The sequence below is a fragment of the Periplaneta americana genome, chromosome 13, assembly GCF_040183065.1.
Source record: "Periplaneta americana isolate PAMFEO1 chromosome 13, P.americana_PAMFEO1_priV1, whole genome shotgun sequence".
In the NCBI taxonomy this organism is placed as follows: Eukaryota; Metazoa; Arthropoda; class Insecta; order Blattodea; family Blattidae; genus Periplaneta; species Periplaneta americana.
Window position 1 is genome coordinate 5,748,591 of NC_091129.1, and position 17,426 is coordinate 5,766,016.

Sequence of the window (17,426 nt, forward strand, 5' to 3'; positions counted from 1 at the left end):
GAAACCAACATGGAGATTTCATTGCAACTAATTAGAAATTCGTCTTTCAGGTATGTAATAAACGATCTTCGCACAAAATAATGTACGATACACGAGCGGCATGTTTGTTTTCATGTTCTCGGAAATTAAAAAGCTCAACTACGTTTCGCTTTTTCAATCTTTTCCTCGACCATGAAAACGTCAACATACCGCTCTTGTAACGTATATTACTATTGTAGTTAGTTCATTCTCTATTTGTAACATTCTTTTACCCTTGAAAATCAAGAATAATGGTATTTTACTAACAATTTAATTTTAGTCTAATTCTGAAGATATTGAGATTAGAACAAATGTTAATATGGCAATTTTGCTCAGATGTCTTCGGAAATAAGCTCCGTAAGGGATGGAAAATCCTTCTGAATCACCCTATATATGTCCACTATCGTGTTTTAAAACAACATGCGATAAAAAAATTGGCGTATATTCAATTTTGAGAGGTATTACGCAAACATGTTCCACCGATGTATTATTATTATAACACAATCTTCAAGGAACAAGACAGTGAGAGCTGGGAACCACGGAGTGACGGGTTCTTGCAAATCTGAGGGTTGAACCAGAACTACGTAAGTACGAATTTATATCACATGACGTCATATAGGGTCGTCACTGTTAGTTCAAAACAAGAGAGACCTGCTTTCTCTTCTTATTGATGAATATAACCTAATTCCAGAATATAGTGATACTAGTGGCTTGTGCAGCAAATGCTGCTGCAAACTAAATTCGTTAGACGTTCAAATAAAAATTTTCAGATTAATTTTCAATGAAGAATACTTGTCTTGTTGATGGTTATTCGCTTCCATAATAATGAAACATACTCCCTCTGAGTGGATTTTTTTAGGCCAAATACTTTTTCTTGAACCTATCCAACTTCAGTTTTTGAGTTTCAATGCGAAAACGCAAGTATCAATGTCAGGACGATAGCAGTAGCTATTCAAGGTCATTGTGGATTGTAGGCAAAAGTTTAAAAAATGTCAGGTTTGCTAAGCTTTCGAACAATAGCATTTTCGTATAGCTGCTGCATGTAGAACTTGAAATGTAGAGCGTAAAATTATTTTATTCTACTAAGAGATCTTGCTGAAATGATCTGGAGACTACAAAATTTTCTAGGCCTCTTATTTTATCAGTAAGTAATACCTTTTTATCTTTCCTTAGGAACTGTAATTTTTGCGCTCTCTCGAGCCAATACTGAAGACAATGACACATATCGATATCTACACTACACCGCCATTAAGTATATGAAAAAGACCCAATCCCACTGGGTTAATAAGTATAAAAATATTTTATTTTTAATAACAATATTAGGTATTATCTTACTTAAGTTTTGTAGTTATATATAGCAGCCACTCAGTAAATTATAGAAATGAAGATCTAAATTAAGATATTCTCTACATTTACTTACATAACCTCAAAACGTTTCACTTTCATGTCACCAATGTAGCATCAATATTACGTACAATTAATGAAAAAATAGATGCATCATGATATTAACTATAATAATATTTAATTTCTAATGGTAATAATGTCATCAAACCACCTCACGTTTCGTAGATTTGAATATCCAATACACATATGTACGCAGAAAATTATACACTGCAGAATCAGTTTTTAATAAGAAATTGAATTGAGCTCTAAATATGTCGGCAATCCTGCAGGTCATGGCCTTCGTGTAATAGCCTATTGTTTATTGTAGTGTGTGTTTTGTTCTGAAATTCAATCAAGTCGGCCGTTATTGAATAAAATTAGTTCTCAAAACTGACAACAGATGGATTTTGGAAAATAGGAAAATTATGTGGGAAAATTGACATTTCACTGAAAACACCTCTAATTTTTACGAAAAACTTTGGGTTCCAAGCTTCAAAATGAGGGGCCAATTATTAAAATCCGTTCAGCCGTTTTCCCGTAATTTCCATTACCAGTTCAAATTATATATATAGATTTCTAAGTCCATGTGTTAATTAGGTCTTCCGTACTAGTAATTCAGTTCCAAACCTCACGTTTTTATCTTCATTCTGACTTGATGAAGTAGTTTCAAACTAATGTACAAGTGAATGTTATGGAAGGAAATGGTGAATAAATGGCATTATCTCGAAAAATAAACCACCAGCACCTTATGTACTTTATAACCGATGTTGTTATTCGTGTGAGTATAATTTGAACAGAGTCGTCGGCTTCAGCGAACTACCTCAGTAGTTGGTAGGTGTTGTGTCATGGCGCTTTACGATTTGTTAAATAAGAACAGAGCTTTGTCTTCTAGTCCTTATAATCCAAGAATGTAATTGTAAAGTGCTGTAGTTTCACAGACAATATTTTTTCCCATGTCGTTTATTTGAAAGAAGGATGTTACAACTCAAAAGTAATCAGTTTTGAATTACTGTTTTAGGAGGAATCATTTTGAGATGCACTTTCAACTGGCAAATTGTTATAACTCAGATTCCAAAATTACCCGCTTGAGGATACTTGTGACGTCGATGCACTCAAAGAATTTCGTGATTAGCTTAATAGTAAAAATGGTATATTTCAATTGTGCTTTACAAATTAAATTATGGTTTATTTAAAGACGTTTACAACTGTAGAGGTTATATCAGCGTCGCCGATGTGTCGGAATTTTCTCCCGCAGGAGTCCTTTTACATGGTAGTAAATCTACCGACATGAGCCTGCCTCATTTAAAACACTTAAATGCCATCGAGCTCGGCTGGGATCGAACCCGGAACATCGAGCATAGAAGGCCAGCTCTATACCAACTACGCTGCCGAGGCCGACTGTGTTTTAGATCTTTCCTTGTTATCACTACACGTTTTTCACGAAGAACGCTACATTTTGTGTTGGAAATTTATTATCGAGAAGAGAGAATTAAGATTCGTTTTATTTGTATCAATAGAGTATTATTTTATAATGTAACGTTAATTATGAGAAAGTAAGCGTAACTAGATTGCCATAATTTGAATTCAAGAGAGTTACATTTGGAACTATGACGTTTTTGGATGAAAATTATTATAAGCCCAGAAAGTCATATTTCGAAGTACGACGATCTTTCAGAAATATATTAATATCCAACCCCTGGATTTACTCTTTATACTTATGTTGTTATTACAATTAATCTTCATGTTATTTTGAAAGAATAAATTTAAAATTAACCTGATTATGACACTCTTGCTGAAAATAAATTATGGACATGCGAGAGTAGTTTGTAATATTTAGATTTGTAACTTTATTTTAGCAATTTATATGGCATTATTTGAGCTTAAGGCGCATATTTTAGATTATAAAATTTCGTAGTTTCACCGTTTGAGTGTAATCCTGAAAAGCTTAGGAAAGCAAATGGTGAATGAAGCTAGTCCTGGAATGGAATTTTCGTGTGTGCTGGTGGCAGTAGACCATCCACAGCCTCCTATTTCTAACGCAGTGACCAAAAATGTGTCCTAGTCTCCAAGTTATTCCTTGTGCATTCTTCATTTGTTAATAGTAGACTATCCACAGCCTCCTATTTCTAACGCAGTGACCAAAAAGGAGTCCTAGTCTCCAAGTTATTCCTTACGCATTCTTTATTTGTTAATAGTAGAACATCCACAGCCTCCTATTTCTAACGCATTGACCAAAAAAGTGTCCTAATTTCCAAGTTATTCCTTATGCATTCTTTATTTGTTAATAGTAGACCATCCACAGCCTCCTGTTTCTAACGCAGTGACCAAAAAAGTGTCCTAATCTCCAAGTTATTCCTTATGCATTCTTTATTTGTTAATAGCAGACCATCCACAGCCTCCTATTTCTAACGCAGCGACCGAAAAAGTGTCCTAATCTCCAAGTTATTCCTTATGCTTTCTTTATTTGTTAATAGTAGAACATCCACAGCCTTCTATTTCTAACGCATTGACCAAAAAAGTGTCCTAATCTCCAAGTTATTCCTTATGCATTCTTTATTTGTTAATAGTAGACCATCCACAGCCTCGTATTTCTAACGCAGTGACCAAAAAAGTGTCCTAATCTCCAAGTTATTCCTTATGCTTTCTTTATTTGTTAATAGTAGAACATCCACAGCCTCGTATTTCTAACGCAGTGACCAAAAAAGTGTCCTAATCTCCAAGTTATTCCTTATGCTTTCTTTATTTGTTAATAGTAGAACATCCACAGCCTCGTATTTCTAACGCATTGACCAAAAAAGTGTCCTAATCTCCAAGTTATTCCTTATGCATTATTTATTTGTTAATAGTAGACCATCCACAGCCTCGTATTTCTAACGCAGTGACCAAAAAAGTGTCCTAATCTCCAAGTTATTCCTTATGCATTCTTTATTTGTTAATAGTAGAACATCCACAGCCTCGTATTTCTAACGCATTGACCAAAAAAGTGTCCTAATCTCCAAGTTATTCCTTATGCATTCTTTATTTGTTAATAGTAGAACATCCACAGCCTCGTATTTCTAACGCATTGACCAAAAAAGTGTCCTAATCTCCAAGTTATTCCTTATGCATTCTTTATTTCTTAATAGTAGACCATCCACAGCCTCCTATTTATAACGCAGTGACCAAAAATGTGTCCTAGTCTCCAAGTTGTTCCTTATGCGTTCTTTATTTGTTAATAGCAGACCATCCACAGCCTCCTATTTCTAACGCAGTGACCAAAAAAGTGTCCTAGTCTCCAAGTTATTCCCTATGCATTCTTTATTTATTAATAGCAAACCATCCACAGCCTCCTATTTCTAACGCAGTGACCAAAAAAGTGTCCTAGTCTCCAAGTTATTCCTCATGCATTCTTTATTTGTTAATAGTAAACCATCCACAGCCTCCTATTTCTAACGCAGTGACCAAAAAGTGTCCTAGTCTCCAAATTATTCCTTATGCATTCTTTATTTGTTAATAGTCTTCCCATGTACGCGGTAGGGACTGGAGAAACAAGACGAGGCAGCGAATGTTCTTATGGAAGGGAATAAAAGAGGGAGAAACTGTAAGCAGCCAAAAAGTGATGCGAATATCATAGAAGGCATTAGACAGTTCACTGAATCTATACCAAAAATTGAGTCATTACAAGCTAGCAATTACTTCGAGACATTTCTTTGATGGTAGTAAGACCAATTCAGAAATTTATGAAGATTACGTGGCCTACTATCTACAACAGATGTCTCAATAGGGCCTTCTCGGAGCACTTCCTCCTCTCTCGTTTTAAATGTAAGAGTGGAAGAAGATGCGGAAGTAGTTCGTGTATCTCCGTAAGTCACTGACCGCGTCGTTTGAGTAGATGATGTGACGATCAGTCTGTGTACATCTCCGAAGAAAAAATGTCCTTAATACCGCAAATGTATGGAGAAATAAAGGCTTTATTAGGGAAAGTGAAATTGTGGGAGACTCAAGCTTCAGTGGGTAACCGTTACCACTTCATTAATGTAAAAGTGTTACCTAATTTGAATCAAGACCAGTGTAACAAATAGACTGAAGAACTTGAGAAAAAAAATTTGAGACCAGATTTAAGATAAAAGTAGTTTTAATTTAGAATAATTATTTGTGAATTCCTAAGATGTTTTGGTTATTTTTAATCATTAAAAACATTACGAAATATTATTTAGATATTATTGTAATGAATGCATTAATACTGGCATATCTAAGAATACGTACTTTAACAACCAACAGGTTTAATAATTGTAATTTAGTTATTATTATTATTAGGCCTATTTAATTGGATTTTATTTTATTAATTGTAGTATAATCTTAAAAGAAAAGAAAAATACCAAAAAACATTTACTTATCATTGAGGCAGTCTTGGCCTAAGAAGGCTGTTGTACCATAGAAGAAGAAGAAGAAGAAGAAGAAGAAGAAGAAGAAGAAGAAGATTTACTAGAAATGAAGTATTGTTGTTTAGTTAACTGTACGAAGACAGGTCTGAACCTCACAAGTGATACCAACAAGGCACCACTTATAAGACAACTAGGCCAGGATATAATGAGGTAGGGTGGTCAGTTTCTTGTGCTTAAATAATTACGTAACATGTATGGTTCTTCATGCTTCAGATTTCTTCTTTTTACTCATTGATATATCATCCACATTAATAATAAATCTGCAACCAAAATTTTTCTGGTAATTTTCGATTTTCCAAAAATAATTGGCGTTAACATGTATAATTAACCATCCTGAAACCGAAAATCGCTTTTTTGACATTTTTCTTTGTATGTCTGTCTGTCTGTCTGGATGTTTGTTACCTTTTCACGCCATAATGGCTGAACCGATTTATATGAAAATTGGAATATAAATTAAGTTCGTTGTAACTTAGATTTTAGGCTATATGGTAATCAAAATACTTTATTTAAAAGGGGGTTATAAGGGGGCCTGAATTAAATAAATCGAAATATCTCGCTTATTATTGGTATTATTGATACGACTACAGAAATGCATAATTTAATTTGATAACTTCAGTGAAACATATGAGGAGTTATAAATAATCCACTCAGAAACAAATTTAAGGTTCCTTATGTCACTTTTTTTTTTTATAAAACACAATTTTAAGAAGGCATGTCAAGAAAATTATATAAAATAATGTATCATTTCCTTAACAGAAATGTTCATAAGTTTAAATTAATATCGAAGTAATACAATAAATTTTATGCTCGACCATGCCGAAATGTAGTAATTATACACCCGGTAGCTGTCCTTTAATGCATGTCATTAAAGTACACCCATTCATTAAAGTTCAGGTTTTATTATTCTCGGATATGCAATCGAAAGACAACGAGGGAAACGTCACGGAGGCTGGAAATCCAATACTGTCGGAGAAGGTTATGTTCTGTTACTATAATAATTAATTACCGTTAATTGTAAATAATATTCAAATAAATTCAATTTGTAATCTTGTTTTTCAATTTTAAATCAATTTCCAGGTTATATCAAAATTAGTTCATGTTACATTACATCAAGGTCAATGACATTAGTGTTCCTCGAAAAAAAAATCAATAATTTCGCGTCTGCGCACATCTCACAATTTAAGAGCTATGAACAAGGTCACTTCCGATCTTCTGTCAGATACAAATAAAATGAATACTTCTGAATCATTTCAAGTTAGATATATGGTCGAGCATAAAAAGTCGTATGAAACTTTCCTATAATGGTAATTAAGACGCTCGTATGAAAATTAAGAAACTCGCTTGGGCTCGTTTCATAAACATACTCGCCTCTTAATTACTATCATTATAGGCTCGTTGAATAATGTCCTATTATTACTTTATATTATAGATTCTTTAGTAACAAAGTATGAATATAAGTTATGATACCTTAGTTATACTGTATGTGTTAGTTTCTTTACTGTTCGAACTTTATCTTATCTCCACACTAGAAGCTGCAATCGGTACTTCGAATTCTATATTAATTAATATTTACTAGAATTATCCCCACGTCTTATATTATCATACAACGCTGCAAATCTCTCACTGAACAAATTTCATTTCAACTTATTTTTAGCCGCCACTGTTGATAATAAAATTGAGCGAAACCGTCAGCTCACCAATAATATCAGGTTGCTTTGCCATATGAATCCAGCAAGTTTCAGAAATTGCTTCCACAAGGAACAACGCAGCGGAAAATACTAGATTATTTTCATCTATGTTACAAAGCTCTGTTTGTTCCAAACACCTCCATTTACTCAGAGGTATCTGACAAGCTATTTTGGATTGTGAAGGAGCGCTTTCTGAAAGAAACTGGTTTCACAGGTCGATTCAGCTCTACAGAAACAGGGGGGGAAGCCGTTTGGAAAAGCATTTCGTCTCCGGATGAGCTGAGCGCTTTTTGATTCAACACTTCTCAATTACGTAATCACGTAACACACAGATACAAATTCAAAATGAATCATCATTTCCACTTCTTGAAGCTACAACATGTTAAATATAAGCATTACACGTTTATTAAACGAACCAATGTTTATTTATTTCTATTTCCAGATTACGAATTATAATGGCGAAAGAATTCCGAGGCCCGGGTAAAGACGTGGTTAAAAAAGTCTGGCAAGAATTGGGATTAAATGAAGAAAGAGTGAAGGAATCAGTAGAAGCTCTGAAGAAATGGCTAGCCATGGAGCCCCATCTGCCTGAAGAATCTGGTACGTAACAAATATACACATATGTGTTGCACGTTAATCAATACCTTCGTTCAGTTACATTGTACTATTTTATTTCTGATAAGTCAGGTATGTTAGCGCGGCCGTTTCTAGTCCGTAAACGAGGTAGAATATCAGAATTTCATGCAGGCACACGCTTAAATGATATTCTAAATCAATGTTGCTCCTCGTTTAAAGGGAAGAAATGCCCTCGCCGAACACACCTGGATTAAATTTATGTCAAACCTTAACAATTCTACAGATAATACAATATAATATTTGTCTTATTCAGTCTTATGACAAATTAATTATTAAAACAATGACATAATATATTTCATAACATGAAGTCATTGAGTTTTATACAAAGTAAGTTACGAATTTTTTCGCCCATTCAGGCATCTTCAGGTTCTGTGTACAATATCTCATTATTAATCTGTACGATAATTACAATGATAGTCGATGAGATGGACTGTTTAAAATTAATCATGATATATATATATATATATATATATATATATATATATATATGTTTGAGAATAAGGTGCTAAGGAAAATATTTGGGGCTAAGCGGGATGAAGTTACAGGAGAATGGAGAAAGTTACACAACACAGAACTGCACGCATTGTATTCTTCACCTGACATAATTAGGAACATTAAATCCAGACGTTTGAGATGGGCAGGGCATGTAGCACGTATGGGCGAATCCAGAAATGCATATAGAGTGTTAGTTGGGAGACCGGAGGGAAAAAGACCTTTAGGGAGGCCGAGACGTAGATGGGAGGATAATATTAAAATGGATCTGAGGGAGGTGGGGTATGATGATAGAGACTGGATTAATCTTGCACAGGATAGGGACCGCTGGCGGGCTTATGTGAGGGCGGCAATGAACCTTCGGGTTCCTTAAAAGCCATTTGTAAGTAAGTAAGTGTATATATATATATATATATATATATATATATATATATATATATATATATATATAATGTACGAGCATACGCATAATTAAAATCTACGTGAAAATTTTCAAAAAAAAATTCACATTAGAGTTTTCATTACAGATAAACACTACTTCAGATCATAATGGTATATCACAACAGCCTGTGTGGTTGCCACGTTTTAAAAACGTGAGTACATTTGATAATTCAATCCAATCACACTCTTAAGTTTGAAGGTTTGCTATTTTCTATTTCATAATTATATATTTCAGATACTATTCATCAATTTAATGGAATCTACAAAAAAGATCTACACCGAGTATTATGAAGTTTAAAATGTAAAACACTGCGTGTTCACAATTTTTACAATTTTATGACCTTGTAACATGATTACATTTTAATGCATATGCTTGTACATAAACTAGTTCGATTAATTAAAATGTGTCTCAGTGAAACATACAGCAGAGTCCGTATAGGTCAGTTTCTATCTGATGCTTTTCCAATTCACTGCGGGCTAAAGCAGGGAGGTGCACTATCACCTTTACTTTTTAACTTCGCTTTAGAATATGCCATTAGGAAAGTTCAGGATAATAGACAGGGTTTAGAATTGAACGGGTTACATCAGCTTCTTGTCTATGCGGATGACGTGAATATGTTAGGAGAAAATACACAAACGATTAGGGAAAATACGGAAATTTTACTTGAAGCAAGTAAAGCGATCGGTTTGGAAGGAAATCCCGAAAAGACAAAGTATATGATTATGTCTCGTGACGAGAATATTGTACGAAATGGAAATATAAAAATTGGAAATTTATCTTTTTAACAGGTGGAGAAGTTCAAATATCTGCGAGCAACAGTAACAAACGTAAATGACACTCGGGAGGAAATTAAACGCAGAATAAATATGGGAAATGCGTGTTATTATTCGGTTGAGAAGCTCTTATCATCCAGTCTGCTGTCCAAAAATCTGAAAGTTAGAATTTATAAAACAGTTATATTACCGGTTGTTCTGTATGGTTGTGAAACTTGGACTCTCACTCTGAGAGAGGAATATAGGTTAAGGGTGTTTGAGAATAAGGTGCTTAGGAAAATATTTTGGGCTAAGCGGGATGAAGTTACAGGAGAATGGAGAAAGTTACACAACACAGAACTGCACGCATTGTATTCTTCAACTGACATAATTAGGAACATTAAATCCAGACGTTTGAGATGGGCAGGGCATGTAGCACGTATGGGCGAATCCAGAAATGCATATGGAGTATTAGTTGGGAGACCGGAGGGAAAAAGACCTTTAGGGAGGCCGAGACGTAGATGGGAGGATAATATTAAAATGGATTTGAGGAAGGTGGGGTATGATGATAGAGACTGGATTAATCTTGCACAGGATAGGGACCGATGGCGGGCTTATGTGAGGGCGGCAATGAACCTTCGGGTTCCTTAAAAGCCATTTGTAAGTAAGTAAGGAAGTATGCTTGTACATTTTATATATCATGCTTAATTTTAAACAGTCCATCTCATCGACTATCATTGTAATTATCATACAGATTAATAATGAGATATTGTACACAGAACCTGAAGATGCCTGAATGGGCGAAAACGTTCGTAACTTACTTTGCATAAAACTCAATGACTACACGTTATGAAATATATGTCATTGTTTTAATAATTGATTTTTCATAAGACTGAAGAAAACAAATATTATATTGTATTATCTGTATTAATATTGACAACCTGAATATTTGCAACATGCTTTCTAAGTTAAACTTAACGATTCTGTCTAAATCCAAGCCTATATAGGCCATATTAAATACTCCTAAATTTAATGAGTTATAGATATAAAAAATTTCCAAAATAAGGAACATTTTAACGAAAACTTCGGCTGACCCCAAGATTCCAAAATGCATAATAAACGTTTCCAACATTTCAGCTAATAATTTGAAGGAAAAGACGAAATAATGTACAATATATTGCCAAAAATAGTGTGTGAAAATAATATAGCCACTATATGAATTACTATGCAAAATGAATACCCAATCCCTCAGCATCATTATACAAACATACAATCACATCTTCACATAATGCTGAAGTTTGGAACCTACATTTAGTTGTTGGGGACAAGATGAGTGGATTTCGTGAATTGAAATAATATTACTCTTGCACCAAAAAAGAGGTAATCCTATACAGTATTTGTAATGTTGTACAAGGACATCATTTTATTTTTACTAACATTTTTAATATTAACCTGTCTATACCTTTACAGAACCGGAAACACTTCTTGCTCCCCCTTCCAAGACTGGAATTCGATGATATGGCGTAAAACACAAATCACTCTACTAGGTATAGGAAGGAAGAAAAGTAGTTCATACATTTATGTAAACTAGGAAATATCGTGATTTTGAGTTTGATAATTTTCATTAAGATTTCTTTAATCAAAGTACAGTACTGTATTAAGAATAAGTGTTTTTATTCACGAAGTGAGTTATCCATGCGAACGTATTCATTATGCAGTGTATACTGTCTACAGCACATTAGCGTACAATATAGAGAAAGAAGTTGAATTGAAAAATAATCACAATATGAATATTTAAACACAATTTTGAAAATGATGGCCGTTCATTTCGATACAGACTTCAGTTCTTTTGTGCATATTATCGCACTATAGACTATTGCATCTAATTCCAATTGCCAGTTTCGTCCTTCGTACTAGTAACTCATGTTGAAATAATTCTGTACATACTCTACGTACTGTGAATTCAATCTTCACTTCTGCCCGACCCGAAAAAATAAAATTACTCAGACATGCTATCTACTGTCCGTTCAAGTGGTTATGCCGCAGGATTGTAGAGAGGGAGGAAATCACGTGACAGTTAATTACTTAACGAGGCCATTTTATTTAAGTTAAATTAAACAGCTGTATAATATTACGTAAACGTCCAATTCCTAAGAGAAATTAATGTTTTCATAAAAGAGCTAAGACAGCCCAGCTTTTACAGAGGGGCAAGCAGAAGCAGGTGGGGGAAATCGGGATGCGGCGTAGGCAAACGGACAGTACCTGTGCGAAAATATGATTCAATATTGAAAGCTCTTTCGTCACTGGAAAACGCGAACATATTTCTGGAACGTACTATACTCAGTAACTCAGTACTGCTTACTATCTGCGGTCTTGGTTCTGTGTGGAGTTGGAACTTCCTTAGTAGAAGGGGTGGGAGTGAAGTACATTCAAAAACTCAGGTACAATAAAAATTGAAGTAAAAATAAAATGATGTCCCTGTACCTCTGACATAAGTGAGGAATACATTCGCTGTAGATGGACTCTTTTCGTCATTTATTTGAATGACCTGCTACTGATCTCTTTTCAAACGTACAGTATTGTCGGATCTAAAATAGGATTGCATCGATCGATTGCCACAATGTCCGTCCTCTTGTTGCCTCATCCTCTGCTATTCAATGAATCTTTTCGTACAGTTTCCACTATGCTTTACGAAGACTAATTGCAATAAAATTTAGAAATCTGTAACGTATATCCCACAACAATGCCTCTTTTGGGCAGTAGTACAAATCATGACTAAGAAATTCGAATTTCTGGAAAACCACTGGCGGAAGAGTTGGTCTATCAAGGAACGACGAGGAACAGATTGTATTGCTGATGTTAGTGGACATGTTGAAGGTATTAGTCCACTCCGAGGAGGATAATGCTTTTCTGTGCTGATCCAAGAGTCAGATTTCCGGTTTTCTGTGTACGTTACCACCGTTTTCCTTTTTGTGCGAGAAAAATTTAAGCTGAGAAGATTTTCTTGCTTTTCAATCCTCAGAATGAAAATGTTAATAATTCATTTTGAGAATATGACTAAAATATTCTTGTGCTGCACATTGTCTTCTCATTCAAATTTAACTATTCTAAAGTCACGAAGTTTCTCGCAGCATATAGCACAACGGTAGGACAGTCATGTGATAAACATAGAATATCCTGAGCGCCCATACGAATAATTTGTCAATGTTATGTAAAAACTGTTTAGAATTTTATTAAATGTTGTACTTTGAAGTGAATAAATGATCCTTGGCCAAATATGAAGAGTACAGGAAAAAAACCTGGTAAGTCACGTTTTATTGTTTCTACAGGAGAGCAAGTTGAAAGGTTCAAGGCCCATTATATTCTATTGCATTTGGGTTATCATTCTTGATATTGCTTTTACCTAATTATGTTGTTATTCTGTTCAGTTAAACTACATAAATCTACACTGCCTGAGGTATTGCATGACGTCTAAAACGGAAAATGCATCATTTTGGGATTATCACGTTTTTAGCCTGTGGTTTTCATATGCTGATGTTTAAGCAGATGACTGGAGATTAAATTATCAAAATTAATAGTGAAAAGTGGGATAATATTATGTTGATCAAATACAACTTCGTCAGTGAAAGTAACCCTAAATATTTAAGCTTTTCATTTGTATCAATGAAGGTAATCTTAATTCTACAGTACAACGTAACGGAGTCACGATGAAGAGCACCCTTTTCCAGTTCACACTTTTTAGAGTTCACATTTGAACAAAATATTTTATAAATGTAGTTAGGCGTATATAATTTCAATGAATATGTTTAGGTATTTAGGTGTAGGAGCGCCATCATGCAAGAAGGGAATGTGTTGACGATTGATCAGTGGACTGTCTTCTAAAACATGAGGTATGGTGTTTTCCAGGAAGTTTGTGTAAGCCTGCCCCGTAAGTCTGTTTGATTTGAATACATGTCGCACAGTCTAACGCCTACACAACACTGAATGTAACCTTCGCCTCGGAATGAACTGTCAGAGTGCCCTCTTAATGTCTCCTTTGACGGCAACGACCTGCGGAAAGAAAAACGTTCCGGTGAATTTCAATGTTGTGAAGGCCATAACTCGGAAATAAAGCATTTCCGGACACATGTTGTAATGAACTATTTTGATTGTATGCATGTGGGAAATACATACCTGAAATTATGTCCCGTATTTTTAAACACCCTGTATACATCAACTCCATCATCAGACTTTGGCGACTAACAATTCATGGAAACATTCCGCTCTTCCGAAATTGTACTCTAGATACATTATTATATGCAGACGATCAGGTTCTTTTTGCTACAAATGAAGACGAGCTGCAATACTCAATATATCATCAGAATATAATAGCACAAAATTTCAATATGAAAATTTCCCCAAACACAACAAAAATTATGGCGTTCCAAGGTAAACAGCCAGTTAGGAGTAAAATTTGCATTGGAATCCATACGTTAGAACAGGTAAAGTCATTTAAATATTTAGGTTATAATTTGACGTATTTACCTGTTACTGATATATCTGAAAATATTCAACATTTTAATGGAGCCTTACGAACCATCAACCAGGTTTTCACAACCACGAAAACCCAAAAACATACCTGGTTAAAAGCGTATAAAGTTCTAGCAAGACCTGTCCTCATGAATGGTAGTGAGGCCTCGACTGTCCGAAACTCAGATGTTCAACGCCTAACAACTGCGGAAATGATATTTCTAAGGAGGACTGCCGGCTACAGCTTGCTTGACCACAAAAGGAATGAACTAATTACAAAAGAATTGAAAATTACACCTATTTATGAACATCTCAACCACTATAGACAAAAATGGCTTAACCACGTCAATAGAGTGGACCATTCCAGACTACCAAGACAAATTCTCCGCTATATATCACCCGGAAGACGATATTTGGGACGCCCTCTGAAAAGATGGACGGAGACCGTAACAGGCCACTAGGCCTAATACCTGCAAGGACGATGATGATGACGATGATGATGATGATGATGATGATGATTAGACTTCGTTGAATTGCCACACGCAGCATGTAATCAGGTTGCCGATGTACTGTAGTATAGAGGAGGTGAGCGACCGCCCGGTCTCGTAGTATAAGCAGTTCATGTTAAGAGTTGTGACCGGTCCATATAGATAGAGCAGCTACAGCTAATGTATACCTATGTAAGCACTTGTTTTTGCATTACTGTGGTTGGAATAGTCAAATATTAACATTTGTTCAGTGCAGACAAGAATTCAATCAAACATACTACAATGAGAGTGTTGCTGTTCCAAATAATTGCCCCTGGAATACCCTTACCCCCGCAGCCAGTCTTGACCCGTTGGGGAACGTGGTTGAATGCTGTTAATTATTATGCAGAACAATACGGAAAATAATGGAGGTAATTGATGCATTGGATAGTACAGACAGTTCCGCTGTTGCAGTTGTAAAATCATTGCCTTCTGAACAGCTATTGGAAGATATTCTGTTCATTGATTCTAATTTTAAAATCGTGTCCAAAAGCATCACCCTGTTAGAATCGTCTAAACTACAACTCTCAGAAGCTCTTAATATAGTGTATAAAGTATTACAAACCGTTATCTAAAATAACAATTCACTAATTTCAGAAAAAGTGAAATGTAAGTTGAGAAACATTATTGCTAAAAATTCTGCCTATTCACAACTTCATATTATAAATGATGTACCATCAGATCACGACAAGACGTCTGAAGTTGTTGTACTAAAAAGCAGTGACTTTCCGTTCTTCAAATATGCACCTATTACATCGTGTGTTGTTGAACGTATATTTTCCCAATATAAAAACTGTTTGAGTGACCATCGGAGGAGGTTACTTTGCAGTCGCTCAAAATGTACGTAACTCTTTACTGCAATGCACATATTCAAGAATGATGCGAGTATATTACATTAAATTTTAAGAGTTAATATATCTCACTATAAAATAATTGTGTAATTACATGTTTAGACGTTTCCTACTTCAATGATCATTCATTATATTTCTTGAACGCAGGATACAGGTTTTATTGTAACCGCAGTATACTGCTCAGTGTGTACATCAGAGGCATACTCCATCCTTCGCACGCCCCTTTCTCTTACAGTCTATACCGCGTGCGTAGTAAACCTTACGATTCTCGTGGCAATTCCACGAAGTCTAATGATGATGATGATGATGATGATGATGATGATGATGAAAGTTCGATGTACAGGGAGGATGTGCATCCGATGTCCCCATTGACATCTTTCGACTGACATCCCATGTAGTCTACTTTATGTAGCAACAAAAGTAAAGCGACAGTGAGAGTCAATTATTCAGCTTCTCTATGATCCCCTTTTATTTATTTGTTAATATGTTGATCCTCATCTTTTTCTTCCTTGTTTCTTTTATAATTATATGTATAATAATATTCTCTCTCTAACTTGTTTTCAGAGAATGGTGAACAATAGTAATATACGTTACAAGAGCGGTATGCAGACGTTTTCATGGTCGAGCAAAATATTGAAAAAGCGAAACGTAGTTGAGCTTTTTTAAGTTCCGAGAACATGAAAACAAACATACCGCTCGTGTATCGTACATTATTTTGTGCGAAGATCGTTTATTACATACCTGAAAGACGAATTTCTAATTAGTTGTAATGAAATCTCCATGTTGGTTTCTGTTTAATGACGGCAACTTCGGAAAACCAAAATATCTTTCTTCAACATTGTTGCTATAAAATGTTTTCTGTGTTTACTATACTCCAGCAGGCCGTGATATACGTCTGTCTTCCCCCCCCCCCAGTCTATAAATGCAAACCTAAAACAAACGGTAAGGTTATGTAATGATTTATTTTTCATTTTAATATTTCAACAATATTAGTTATATAACATATTGCAGTAATAACATCGGCATCTGGAATCTTGTTGATTTTTTCGCGGCTTCCTTAATGTTTCTTGTATCAGGAATGCAATAAGTTTCGTCGAGTAGTAGACTTTACTTAATTTTTGCAAATATTTCAAAACAATAATTAACATTGCAATTTAGGTGAAATTGCAGTGGTAAGTTTCCAGTTTATAATTATTACTATGTTAAACGTCTCTAAAGATAATATGTTAAAAGCCTAAAGCAGTAAAATGAATGTAGCTCTTAAGCGGTAAGAAGAGGGAAATTGTTATGTGTGTTACGTTGGGAATACTGAATGTGGTATTTCACACTTACCGCGTATTGGTTCTGTGCGGAAAACAAGCAAATACGCACGATCTCGCACAATAGTAATATACGTTAGAAGAGCGGTATGTTGACGTTTTCATGGTCGAGGAAAAGATTGAAAAAGCGAAACGTAGTTGAAAGACGAATTTCTAATTAGTTGCAATGAAATCTACATGTTGGTTTCTGTTTAATGACGGCAACTTCGGAACACCAAAATATCTTTCTTCAACATTGTTGCTTATAAAAAGTTATCTGTGTTTACTATACTCCAGCAGGCCGTGATATACGTCTGTCTTCCCCCCCCCCAGTCTATAAATGCGAACCTAAAACAAACGGTAAGGTTATGTAATGATTTGTCATTTTAATATTTTAACAATATTA

General features: G+C 34.9%; 1 protein-coding gene across 2 annotated transcripts in view; it reads left to right on the forward strand.

Annotated features, from left to right (window-relative positions):
- Positions 1–519: 519 nt before the first annotated feature.
- Positions 520–17,426, forward strand: part of LOC138711702 (alpha-tocopherol transfer protein-like) — a 45,037-nt gene continuing 28,130 nt past the window's right edge. For both annotated transcript variants that reach the window (XM_069842847.1, XM_069842848.1), the window contains exons 1-2: positions 520–602; positions 7,956–8,113. In XM_069842847.1, the coding sequence (XP_069698948.1) occupies positions 7,969–8,113 (145 nt within the window). In that variant the 5' untranslated portion in view covers positions 520–602; positions 7,956–7,968. The remainder of the gene's footprint in view (positions 603–7,955; positions 8,114–17,426) is intronic.